This window comes from Malaclemys terrapin, chromosome 5 (assembly GCF_027887155.1).
Source record: "Malaclemys terrapin pileata isolate rMalTer1 chromosome 5, rMalTer1.hap1, whole genome shotgun sequence".
In the NCBI taxonomy this organism is placed as follows: domain Eukaryota; kingdom Metazoa; phylum Chordata; order Testudines; family Emydidae; genus Malaclemys; species Malaclemys terrapin.
In genome coordinates, this window is record NC_071509.1 from 136,575,912 (window position 1) to 136,589,791 (window position 13,880).

General features: G+C 46.9%; 1 protein-coding gene across 10 annotated transcripts in view; it reads left to right on the plus strand.

The window, feature by feature from the left end:
• Positions 1 to 7,255: 7,255 nt before the first annotated feature.
• The window catches only part of EPHA5 (EPH receptor A5), a 399,378-nt gene continuing 392,753 nt past the window's right edge, over positions 7,256 to 13,880 (plus strand). For all 10 annotated transcript variants that reach the window (XR_008445069.1, XM_054029616.1, XM_054029620.1 and 7 more), the window contains exon 1: positions 7,256 to 7,862. Coding sequence is in view for 9 of the 10 variants with exons in the window: in XM_054029616.1 (XP_053885591.1) it covers positions 7,730 to 7,862 (133 nt within the window). In the remaining variant the exon portion in view is untranslated. The remainder of the gene's footprint in view (positions 7,863 to 13,880) is intronic.

Genomic DNA, 13,880 nt, shown 5'->3' on the forward strand with positions numbered 1-13,880 from the left:
GACCTCCTGAGGTCCCTTCCAATCCAGATATTCTATAATCATCTGGCTTAATTTAAGTATGTGCTTAATTATTTTGCTGATTGGGACCTTAGTGGGTGGAAGGGGGAGAAGGAGATGCCACATCATTTAGATTTTAGTAAGGAATAATGATAAAGGACAATGTATCTAGTTGTAGAAGGCAGGTTACTAAAGGAATCTGCAAGGGTTAATCTTATTTAACATCCTAATCTATCATCATCTGGATGGTGGAATAAACTCACTAATGAAATTAACAGATAATACTGAAAAGTTAGGAGGAGTTGCTACCACCACCCAGGACAGAGAAATAAGACAGGAAACTAGAGAAAAGATGGCATGTGCAGAAAAATAAAGTATAATTCATCTTGGAACCCCTCCCCCCCCCCCCCCCCACACACACACACTAACATAGCTAAGAAAAATGAACTGAAACATCAACTCAATCAGAAGGAAACACTTGGTAAGTAGCAATACTGAAAGATCTAACATGCTGTCTGTCACCTCATAGGAGTTGGCAGTGGCCCACGGTGCAAAAAAGGCCAGTCCAATTTCAGGCCTCAGACAAAGGTATCGTGACAGAGCTGGGATGGGTCTGAGGCGACAGTAGGTGGAAATTCCTGCTCCATTCTGGCCAATCATTCCCAGAAAGATATTGGCCAGCTGGAGGGAGCTTAGAGAACAGCAATAAATCTAATCCAAGACTGGAGGATTGACTTGTGAGAAAAGAGCTAAATATACTTCAATTGGCTAAGCCGTGACTAAGTGAGGATGTGATACTCTGCAAATTTGAGGGGCGTAAACACCAAGGAAGGAGAGGAATTTGTGTGTGAGACTGTACAGGACATAGCTGGGGTAATGGGAAGAAATTGAGAAAATAAAACATAGGTGGAATATCAGGAGATGTGCCATGACTGTGAGATGAATTAGATGCGTCAGTAGCATCAAGGGGAATTTTATAGCTGGTCCGGACAATACATTACAAAATATACTCCCTGGTTTGACAGGGAGATAGGGAGTAGGGTGAGGGACTCCTATCTGATCCTCTGATTTCTCTGGCTTCTGTGATTCACAGTCTGTTGAATTCTTCTCTGCTTCTCAGCAGTGCTGTATGTTTTCTTTGAGAGCAGTGTTCATTCCTCATGGCAGGCTTAGGGATGCTGTTATATCTCAGACAAGGGCAGCACTAAGTTATAGTAGGCACCTTTTGTTGCTGTCTCTATTAAGTAGCATCTAGAAGACAACCAGGACCAGAGACCCGTTGCGCTAAACATCGCCCAGGCACATAGTGAGAGACAGTCCCTGCCCCAAAGAACTTACCGTCTAAGGGCTGGTAACTCTAGAGAGATCAACCTAGCTACATTCCTCTGGGGTGTGAAAATCCACACCCCGGAGCAGCATAGCTCAGCATAGACAGTGCTCAGTCAACGAAAGACTTCTTCGGTCAACCTAGCTACTACCTGTCAGGCAACTGGATTACCTGCACCAGTGGGAGAACCTGACCAATCGGATTGCCTTCTAGGATGAGATAACTGGCTCTGTGGATATGGGGAAAGCAGTGGCCGTGATAGATCTCGACTTTAGCAAAGCTTTTGATACAGTCTCCCACAATATTCTTGCCGGCAAGTTAAAAAAGTATGGATTGGATGAATGGACTATAATGTGGATAGAAAGCTGGCTAGATGGTCAGGCTCAACAGCTCGTGATCAATGGCTCCATGTCAGCCGGTTTCAAGCAGAGTGCCCCAGGGGTCGGTCCTGGGGCCGATTTTGTTCAACATCTTTATTAATGATCTGGAGGATGGTGTGGACTGCACCCTCAGCAAGTTCGCAGATGACATTAAGCTGGGGGGAGAGGCAGATATGCTGGAGGGTAGGGATAGGATCCACAGTGACCTAGACAAATTAGAGGATTGGGCCAAAAGAAACCTGATGAGGTTCAACAAGGACAAGTGTAAAGTCCTGCACTTAGGACGGAAGAGTCACATGCATTGCTACAGGCTGGGGACTGACTGGCTAAGCAGCAGTTCTGCAGAAAAGGACCTAGGGATTACAGTGGATGAGAAGCTGGATATGAGTCAGCAGTGTGCACTTGTTGCCAAGAAGGCTAACGGCATATTGGGCTGCATTAGTAAGAGCATTGCCAGCAGATCAAGGGAAGTGATTATTCCCCTCTATTCGGCACTGGTGAGGCCACATCTGGAGTATTGCATCCAGTTTTGGGCCCCCCACTACAGAAGGGATGTGGACAAATTGGAGAGAATTCATTTTTGTTGCCCGCCACTGATCAGGGGGCTGGGGCACATGACTTATGAGGAGAGGCTGCGGGAACTGGGCTTGTTTAGGCTACAGAAGAGTGAGGGGGGATTTGATAGCAGCCTTCAACCACAGGTGCCAACTTCCATTGGCACCGGTGGGTGCTCGTGTCCCCCCGCCCCCTGGCCCCGCCCCGACTCAGGCTCCCGGGTCTCAGGTTAAGGGGCTGTTTAATTGCAGCATAGATGTTTGGGCGGGCGTGGGAGCCCAGGCTCTAGATCTCGGTGAGGTGGGAAGAATCCCGAAGGTCAGGCTGCAGCCTGAGCCCAACCATCTGCACTGCAATTAAACAGCTGGCACGGGCCAGCCACAGTTTTTTAATTGCAGTGTAGACATACCACAGTGAAAGAGCTGGTTTGGCTGTAGCTTGGCTAAGCCTGTTTATATTGTTCACTCACTTTCAAGTGCCATTTGAGATAAATATCTAGATAGAGCCAAGTTAGGCTTATTTAATAGGTATCTCCCTGAACACATCTCTCAACTCCTATGTCTGGTGGCACAAATACTCTAAGAAAAAAGCGCCTATAGGGTTTCTTATTAAATACAGCAGTCAGTACCTAGGTCACAAGCAGGCCAGATGAGAATGTTGATGAAGTGATAAATATACACAGTGATAGAATCTGGACCATTGTTGCTGTTCTTAACTAGCTTATGACACCAACCAACCAAAAACAAGAAACCCTCATTTGTTTCTCTTAGAAAATTAAGGTGTCCCTAGTAGACCAGCTGTAGTTTCTCCAATGTACAAATAAGCCAACCCACATAGACCTCCAATTACCAAACATTAGATGAAAACAGAAAACATGTTGTACCCCCAATTTCTATGAAGGAGACTCACCCATCCAACCACCCCAGTTCCAGTCTCTCAGTAGATGGACGCCTCAGAGCAGCTGGGCTGTTTTCCTCATAAGGTAGCCTCTGTATCATGATGGAATAGTACCAGGATACTGCTGGACCCCGTTTTCTTGCTTGCTTCTCACACCTTTCTGGAGCTCTCTAAGGAATGACTCACTAGTGCCTCTTTAGAGACAGAGCAATCATGAAAGTGAATAACCCTGGACAGCTACTGACCTACCTTTCTAGTCTAGGAAGTACTAACACCGTTCCCAAAGTCTGGTCCAGCCCTTCCATGAGGGCCCAGTTCATTCTTCAAATCCCTGACTCACCAAGTAACACCAAAATAAAGCTGCTTACCTGGTCAAAGCAGAAACCCAGGAGCAAGTTCTAGCCTATTGAAGAACAAGCCACAAACTCTTCCTATTACTTTTCTTCCAAGCTGTACTCTCTCCTCCCTTTATAGAATCCCTGGACCCCCTTCCCAGCTGGGTCAGACAATCTCCTCCCCTAGGCCAAACCACCTGTTTGAAAAAAGGCTCTGTCTCCAAACAGGGCTCGCTGGCCCTTAAAGGGACAGACCAGCGCACACTGTTACAACCCTTCATTGTACTGTCCTCAGTCTAAATCTATGTGATCCAGAAATGGGGGGGTGGGGGGGGAGAGGGGAAGATTTGTAATGTAAATATGTGGGTGAAATCCTGGCCCACAGAGAAGTCAGTGACAAAACTCCCATTAACTTCACTACGGCCAGGGTTTCACCCATTGAAATCAATGGGTTTTGCATCATTGATTTACCTGGGAGTCGAGTTAGGCCAGTGCTGAGAGCATGTGAAAATCCCACCCACAGTATACACAGGGTGTGTGACATACAGGCAGAATCATGTTAATCAAAGAACCATTTTTTGACTGTTGTTTAGCTTCGGGCTAGTGTACCTACAAGGCTTATGGGGCTTTATTTTGTTATTTTATTTACTCTTTTTTTTTTTTTGGTCTCCTAATTGGGATATAAAGTCAAACCTTAGATCTCTTTATGGGCTTTTTGCCAAAGCAAAGAACTGCCATAGGTGAGTAAACCTAGGGGAGCAATTGCTGATGGTCTGTTGCAGAAATGTAAAATGTTCCACGTGGGCTGGGGCTGGGTCATTCAGAGAAGTAAAAGGTGGGAAATCAACATTGGAATGAAACAAACAGTAGGAACTGAATTCAAAGCTGTGCTCCTGGTGCCAATATCTTGGGAAGATTAAAAAATATAATCTGGGCAGGTATCTTCAGTATCTTTGTCAAATTCGCAGCCACACCCCTTTTTCCCTATTAACCATTACAATGGAAGGAACAAGTTAATATACTGCAGGAGGTCAGATGAGCTGATCACCATGGTCCCTTCTGGACTTACAATTCACAAAGCTTTATTCAATGCATCAGAATGAGACACAGTATCTGGTGTTTAGCATCATGACTGGGATGATTTTGGATCTGACCAACGGGTAACAAATGGACCTTTGAAAATCAAACCCAGCTCCTCGGTGTAGTTCTTTTGTATTTCAGGCTGTCAGAGGGTGGCCTGCCCCTTTAAGGGCCAGTCAGCCTACCTGTGCCATAATTAACTGCATCTTAGTCAGAGGAGGCAGGGGACAGCTGGTGAAACACCTGGCTGTGTGAAAGGGCTGAGAAGAGTAAATTTGAGGGGGGAGTGCTAGGGCCTGAGGGGATTATTGGAGATTATTCTAGAGCTACTGAGTGATTGAAATGAAGGCAAGAAGGGGTGAGGAAATAAGCCTGGAGGATTGGTTGAAAAGCCTAAACAGAATGGGAGAATCTCTTGTTTGTATGAATTTTTGTTACTCTAGAAGGGACTCTAGACTAGATGGGACTTCACAGTTAAGTCCTCAAGTTGACAGAGGAGCTACTGTAGGGCCAAAGATGCTCAACAAGGGGGGCTAGTGGCAAAGACCTGCCTGAAATACCATGGCTTGAGGACGGAGTGGGGAGTGGAACTGCTTCTAAGGGCGCTCCCAAGCTTTTTGTCATAGCAACACTGACCATGTTTTAATAACAGTGTCCCATGGGCCTACCTTCGCAATTGTATGCCTCCCCTTTCTTCTCAGCTGTGTTCATAGAACATCTCTGTAGCAACTGCACCAATTACTGACATGCAAAAGGGATGCTCGGGAAGTGTTTAATGCATTCTCTGTTGTCTTTAATGCAATTTGTCAGCTAATAACGAGGCCTGTAAGTTAACAACTCTCCTGTTTTTACTGCAAGTCTTGTGATATTTGATGTTTCACTTAAAGCCTCAGGTCGTGCAGTCAAGTGATTGTGTGAGACTCTCAGCTATTTATTATTAGCCTTTTAATAGTTGCAGATTTCTAGTCCTCACTGTTGTGGAGAAAAGCTTGAAAAAGTGACCCGAGTGTACCTGAAAGGCTCAAAGGAAAAGAACCCCAAATGTATCATTTTAAAAAGCATCATTTTAGGCCAATCTTTTGAGTGGGGGAGGGGGCAGGGCACTAGACTTGTGACTCCTGCACGTCCTTGTCATATTGGGTTGGTAAAACTGCCATCTAGCTTTCTACAGCCCACCATCAAGTGCTCTGTAGACCGTGAGTGTGTGCCATAGGCAATGTTTTGAGAACCACTGATGTATTTGATTTTAGTGATACCCTTTTATTTTAAATCCCTCACTGTTGCAGCCACCTCTGGTTCCAGTCACCACCAGTGCCAGCGTGAGGTGGGAGATGATGCTTCATGACATAATGGAGGTGGGGGAAGGAAGGAGAAGAAATGTCAGAGGAGAGCATGAGTCAGAGGGGCCAGAAAGCCCTGATGGCATTCTTTGTTACAGGAACTTCCAGTGGGGAAGAGAGTGTGATATAAGTGGTTGGTCTGGGGCCAAAAGGACTTGGCCAAATTGGCCACTGAGTCAAGGCTTTCTGGACTCCAGCAGAGCTCTTGTGAAATGCTGCAAGAAGTTAAAGCATGAACCCTCCCTTTTGAAAATCCATGGAGGGCAGTGGCAAACATCCTGCTGTGTGCGAAGCTGAATCTCCCTGCAGTGCAAGGAGCTCTGCTAGCAAAACGAGGCACAAGTTACACACGGCTCCTTGCACTGGGTTTGCTGAACGTGTCTCAATGTTTTTAATTCATTTTTATTACTAGTGTGCCTAGAGACTCCAGCTGAGAGGAAGCCCCCATTAGGTGCTGTACGTACATGGTCCCTACCTAGAAGAGCTTCAGTCTAAGCCAGAGAGGATGTGAGAAATAATGTTTATTATCCCCATTTTACAGGGGAGAATTGAGGCACAGAAAGTTTAGGTTTCTTAATCTCCAATGTCACAGAGGAAGTCTGTGGAAAAGCCAGGGAGGGAACCCAGATCTCCTGAGTCCTAAGCCTTAACTTCAACACCATCCTCCCTCTTCACCTGTAGGCATGTGATGACTCCCATGTTCTTACCCTTTGGCTACAGTTTAAGAATTTGGGGGCTGATCCTGCAAATCTTTACTCAGCTGAGTCACCTATACTTGAAGACAGTGCCATTGCTGGCAGGAGGAGGGAGCAGCCACTTGTGTAAAGGTTCATGTGAACACCTCGGGTGAAACCCTGCTTCCACGGGAGTCAGGGACTTCCCTTCCAGAGGGTCAGGCTTTTCCCCCATACCGCACACTTACTTCATGTAGGCCAGTTAGCCAACCATCTCCAGTCCTTTTGTGAAGGTGATTACTCCTGGCTTACCTTGGCATGACACAAAATAAACTGAATACCAAGTACAGTGAGGCGAACAAGCAATCAATAAAAGATACCTTAAATACCAAATAGAGCAAAAAGCCTATCCAAGACTCCCCACTTAGAAATCCAGGCATGGGGAGGAGGGGGGGGGGGTCTAAACAATCCCAGGGAAGGGAAAGGTGCAGGGTGAGGTGAGGGTACCAGGCACTACCTCCTTCCTGCGGTGTGTGCGCGTAAGGGAGCTGCTTGGGAGGATGGGCTGTGGGCATCGGGCAGCCTTCCAGCTCCAATGCACAGAGGCACAGAGCGGAGACACGCGCTGGGTGGTGTCTTAGCTGGCCCCTCATTCTCCTCCCTGTGGCTCCCTGGCGCTCCGGGGAGGGCCGAGCCCCAGTTCGCGGCTGGCGCTGCTAGGTGGCTGGCGGCTCCCAGCAGCCGGGCAGGGAAGCTCTGTGGCGCGTCTCATCCCCGCTCGCACGTAGAGCGGAGCGGAGCGGGTCGGGCGAGGACGGGGGCGGATTCACACACACACACACACACACACACGCAGCAGCCGCAGCCGGTGCAGTTTCAGGCGCTCTGTCCATCTAGGGCGCACATCTCCATCTCCCTCCCCCTCTCCAAGCCTCCATCTACGGCTGGGGCTGCCCCCCTCCTCCCCAGCGCGCGTTGCTGGGCTCGGGAGCGCAGCCCGGGTCCGGCAGAGCGCTGCTGCCCCAGCGCCGGAGCGGGGAGCGCGGAGAGCCCTGGCCCGCCAGCGCGCACCCATGCGCTAAGGGAGCAGAGCGCACAGCAGCCGCAGCGGGGAGGCAGGCGACGGCACCGGCCGCGGAGGAGGATGCGGGGCTCGGGCGCCCGGGCAGGGGCAGCGGGGCTCGGCTGCAGCGGCGGCGGCTCCCCGGCTCCCCTCTGGACGTGCCTCCTGCTGTGCGGGGCGCTGCGGAGCCTGCTGGCCAGCCCCAGCAACGAAGGTGAGAGGCGCGGGGGGGGGGGGACCCTGCCCCAGGGCTGCGGGAGCCGGGGAATGACTCGGGCTCTCTCGCGCTGGGATGGGGGGAAGGGAGCATCCCCCTCCCGGGTGCCCGTGTGCCTGGGGGAGCACCTGGTCCGCTCCCGGGGGGCGGGTGGCTGCGCCCCCTTCGCGCTCTCCAACCCCCTGGTCCCGCTGTCCAGCCACCGCGCTCCCTACAGCCTCTTGCCCACAGCAGCTCCCTACCCTGTCCCTCGCCGTCTCCAGATTCCCTCCGCTCCGTGCCCACAACCTGCCCTGCCCCTCCACTCCCCGGGTCCCCCCATAGCTCCCTTCCCCCGGGCCCCCCAGACACACACAGCGCCCTGCCCCGTGCCCACAACCCGCCCTGCCCCCCCACTCCCCGGGTCCCCCCATAGCTCCCTTCCCCCGCCCCCCCCCCAGACACACACAGCGCCGTGCCCACAACCCGCCCTGCCCCTCCACTCCCCGGGTCCCCCCATAGCTCCCTTCCCCCGGCCCCCCAGACACACAGAACGCCGTGCCCACAACCCGCCCTGCCCCTCCACTTCCCGGGCCCCCCCATAGTTCCCAGTCCCCCCAGACACACACAGCGCCCTGCCCCTCTACTCCCCGTGTCCCCTCCAGAGCTCCCTTCCCCCCGCCTCCCCAGACACACACAGCGCCCTGCCCTATGCCCACAACCCGCCCTGCCCCCCCACTCCCCGGGTCCCCCCAGACACACACAGCGCCCTGCCCTATGCCCACAACCCGCCCTGCCCCCTCACTCCCCGGGTCCCCCCATAGCTCCCTTCCCCCCGCCCCCGCAGACACACACAGCGCCCTGCCCCGTGCCCACAACCCGCCCCGTGTCCTACCCCTCCGGCCCGTCCCCCCGGCCCGCAGCTCTCCGAGGGTCGCTCCTCTCTTCCCGGCAGCAGGTTCCCGGGGCGGGCAGCCCCCTTCCCCGCTGAGCGGCTGCGGCGGGGAGTCGCGGGGCGCCCCGCGGCGTGCAGGGCTCCGGGCGGCTCGGGCAGGCGCGTGTGGTGGGGCAGGGGTGCAAGACCGGGGTTGTGTGTCCGTGTCCTGCTGTAGTGGCCTGTGTTTGGATTACACGGTGTGTGTGTGTGTGTGTGTGTGTTTTGTCTTTTGTGTGATGCTGTATGGGTATTTTTTTCAGAGTAACAGCCGTGTTAGTCTGTATCCGCAAAAAGAAGAACAGGAGTACTTGTGGCACCTTAGAGACTAACAAATTTATTAGAGCATAAGCTTTCGTGGACTACAGCCCACTTCTTCGGATCCATTCTATATGCATCCGAAGAAGTGGGCTGTAGTCCACGAAAGCTTATGCTCTAATAAATTTGTTAGTCTCTAAGGTGCCACAAGTACTCCTGTTCTTCTTTTTATGGGTATTTTGTGTGCGATTGTGTGTGTGTGTGTCGGGCTGTATGGTGTGTATTGGGGTTATGTGTGTGTTTTGTGTTGTGCCTGTATTTGGATTGGGTTGTGCTGTGTGTGTGTGTTTGTTGTGCTGTGTGTGTGGGCTTGTGTGGTTGTACTGTGTGCTTGTGTTGTGTGGTTGGACTGGATTGTGTGCTTCCAGCCAGACGCTTAAAATCTCTCTTTAGTGTCGCATCTAAATTACTTCAGCTCCAGAGCCCAGGAATTAGCCCCCGAATAAGGCTCTGAGACTCCAGCGCCAAAACAGGGCTATCAGGAGCAGGACAACACAAATCCAAACCCAAATGAAAGCTACACATGCCCGAGAGGAGAGAGGATGGGGATAGGAAATACCTCCCCCAAACCATAGTTAGTTATTTCGGGCGCATTCCAAATGCTGTCCAAAGTTTATTTCCCTTTTTTTTTTTTAAAAAAAAAAAGGTGCTTTGTGCAAGAAGGAAAAAAAAAAAAAAACCCTCGGAGAAATGAGAACATAAGAATTGTTACCCCATAATACTGCGACAAGCAGAATGGGGACTTGTACTGATTATTGCTGACAATGTAAAAGTTTGTCTGTTTAAAGTCAATATGTAAAGACATATGACAAAGTTTCCCGATTGCCTGGGATGCTTCCCAGTTTTTCTGAAGCCTGTTCTTCTTTTTTACTCGACAAGGTAGATAATATTGAGGTTTTTTGTTGTTGTTTTTTGGATCCATATGCAAGTTGTAATACACAAACTTTCAGACCAAGAAGCCTGCTTGTAAGCCAAGTGTATTACACACAGTGATTTATTAAAGGGGGAGGAGGGGAAAGGGCACAGGGAGGTTTCAAAGCTGTGGCCTGAGGTAAATAGCTTGTCCTAATATATTTTAGAAAATTAGACTAATGCCAATCACAGAAAAAATATCTAGAGGAAGGGACAAATGCACTCCCGTGGCTGTGAAGTTACTGAGTGCTCAGGGCTGGAGAATGCATAGATTGGGGAGAGTGAATGTTTCCTTAGATTTCTCTTCTACAAATCAATCATTATGGATCCAGTCTGCAAACACATCCATGCTTGTGAATAACTTCATTGGGGCTACTCACGCCAGTAAAGTCAGTTGGATTGCTCTCAGGAGTGAGCTACTCACTGGCTGTTCATATGAGCAGTTTCTAAGTTGGGAGCATGTTGCTTTGTTCTGGTTTATCATGATTTGCACTGATCTATTAATAAACAGAGACAGACACTTTGCACCTGCAATCTCAAAATACTCACACATGGTTCTTACTCATGTGAGTATGTCCCACTGGAGTCAAAGGGACTGCTGCAAGTGAGTAAAGCCCACTTGTGCACAAAAACTTGCAGGATCGGGCCTCTATTGTAAGATAGAATACTGGAGTTTTTTAAACGAAATAGCCTTGTTAAATGGTTTAGTGAGATCTTTAGAGAAAGAAGAGATGTGGGAATATTACAATAACTATTGACAGCACATAGGTTGGCTTTCTACTCTCTCACTCTCTTCCTCCTTTTAGTCACAATCTTCAACTTTTATCCTTTTCATACGCCCGGGGCAGGAAGTGAAGTCTAGAGGTGGACCTGAACTTATTCAGTAACAGCCACTCTTTACCATTTGTAGATTTATTTGTAAACAAGCATTATCTGACAAGTGCTTTTCACAGCATGGCTTCTTGGTCAATTACTGCTGAACAGTTCTACTTTGAAAATGATTCACCCTGCAGTGAATCAAGGCTAATTCATTAGAGCCTCAGTTGCTAAAGTCCCTGTGCCATATGCTGTTGACACTTGTCAACAGTTTGGTTTTGAAAAGTTCAGTTTTGCTTCTCTCAGCATTCAAGGTGCATTCTGGGGGAGAGAGCCTCAGCTGGTGCGAATTGCCATCCCTAGCTCAGTTGACTTCAATAGAGATGTGAAAATTTACACTAGCTGAGAGATCATAGGTTTATTTGTAGCCAACTGGGGGGGAGGAGGGGTTGGACTTCTTGAAGATGGGAGAATAAAAAAATTTAGTCAAGTTTTCCTTGTTTTTTATTAATGTTCCCATTTTCATTTTGTTTCTGCTGTGCTTAAAAATAACTTGGTCAGCAAAGAACTTTTACCACTTGTCTGTGTTAGCTTAATAGCTTTTCTTTTCCTGTAACAACTGCGAGAATTTTATTTCCACTTATATTATGAATCAAATGTTAGTACCGAGTGAATCTTAAACTGAACTTTTGTTTTAACTGCAGTGGTATTCCTAGGTAGGAGATGTGAAATCCATATCATGCACTGTGAATCATGTTAGGCAAAGCTATAGAGGTGGAAGGCTTTGTGAACATTTTGTTTGAAACATAGGCCAATTTAAAAAAAAATAATTGAAGCCTAAAATTAGGCTCCTAAATCCATATTTGGGCACCTTGCTCTATGGCTAGATTGTCAAAACAGCTGAGCAGCTAACAACTTCCATTGTTTTCAACAGGAGCTGTTTGGGTGCTAAACACACTTTCTAATATGCCTAAATATGGGTTTAGGAGGATAAAAGTAGACACCTGGTTTAAAAATATTGGCCACAGTTTCTGTTATAAAGAGAAAACCATTTTCGTAGCAGTCATACTATATCTTAATCTATAACGTGCAGTGAAGGAAGAGGGCTCAGTAGAATGGCATCTGTGAGTCATCGTTCAATAGTGAGAGTTAAACTCCTTTGCAAATTGCACTCGTTAGAATCCTATTATTTGTATTTTTTCCCTCCTAACAATACACAATCAGAAATTCAGCTCTATTGAGAATCTTCAAAGGCCAGTATTTCAAAAGCAGTCCTTTGCATTAAACGCATTACCCATGACATATCCTTAGAGAAACGACTTCCCCTGAGTTACAGTCACGCATGTTTTATTTTTATTGACGGAATGAACATACTGGGCTGGAGTTATTTTGCACAGCAAAGAATATTGATAGCAATTAATCAGAAATATGTTGCTTGAGGCTGTAAGACAACAATGTTAACACAGTAATTGCCCGAGTTACGTTTTTCTGGAAGCTGCTTGATGCCAAAGTTGCTACATGATTGAGATAGCATGTTGAGAGGCACAGTATATGAACCCAAATAGATTATGTTCCTGTGTGGGCTGTATCTCCTCTTTTTTCCCCTTGGCAGTAACTTCTGAAACCCTTACTTGACATTAAGGACTGCATTGTATTAGACTTTATTTCTTGCACATCCTTAATGTTAAAAGTGCACACAATTTAAATTCTGTCATAAGCTTTAAGGGTCTTGGAAGTGACTTCTAAAATTTATTTATGTAAAGCTTACAAAGTAAGAAGGCTTTTTTTTTTAAGGAATGATTTGGTTCACATTTTCTGTAAATTTGGATTGATTTGCAGATCTCATTTGGAAGTAACACAGATGACATTAAAGTGTCTTATGGGCAAATTTTCAAAAGACTTGTGTATATTTTCTGATTGTTTTTAATAATATATCACAGCTACCTTATTTGCATAATTACCACTAAAAAGGGAGAATAAATTAGAACTACTCAGCAGAAATAAGTGCTGATCAGACAGTACTGTAACGACTGCTAAGTAGATTGTTAAACAAATGAGAAGAAAAAAATGAAACCACTTCTTTGAAATAACGACAATGTGGCTTTAAACAGACAAAAGTAGAAAATTCAAAATTAAGGTCGACGCTTCGTCCTTAACTCATCTCTGTCTGTTATTTCAGTAATTTAAGAACAGAGTAATAGGGTTAATTTAGAATTTCCAGGGATGTGTCCATTTTAACGAAGTGTCGTTTGGAGGATTTATCTGGCTGGATTTATTTAACTGATTTATTTATAGTTTAATTTTATTTATTTATTTATAGGGACAGCGGGAACAGGCACCTTAGATGAGGGTTATAAAATGCAGGTTGCTTACTTCAGCGACTGGAATGGTTCTTGCTGTTCTAATTTATCTGATAGTGGCAGAACTCCCACTGACCTGGCCTGTTGGGTATATACATATTTGGGTATGTTATCAAAACATATATATTTAACCAGTTAGAACTATCTTTTAATGAGCTTAAAAAAGCAACCTACATCTGTATTAGATACTTCCATTTCAAGCTATTCCAATCTATTGGGTAAAAAAAAAAAAAAGGATGTAACCAGGTTTCTTAAAAAGGTATTACTTACATAGCCTGTACAGTCTCAGCTTCATAAATCACATATTCAGACAGCTCTTACATTATTTTAACAATGCTATAGATTGGGAAACTATGCAAGCTGGCGATATTTGAATGTGTGTTGTGTAAAAATAGATATCTAACTTTGGAGCCGTTCCAGTCTATTAATAAAGTACCTATTACAAGCTTTTAAAAAGTTATATACTCTTCAGTGGAGGGCATTGGAACCGTTCTTTTTTTATTTCTTTCCACGATCGCAATTTTGGGCCCAATCCTGCGCATTGATTTACAAGAATAATCTTTGCTCATGCAAGTAATCCTGTTGACTTTTTAAATTGAGTTCAATGGGACTGCTGATATGAGTCCGAGGAAATAGGATTTTCAGAATCAGGTCTTTAAACATCTTTGTCAGTTTTAGCTTTTTCTTTTCAAAATA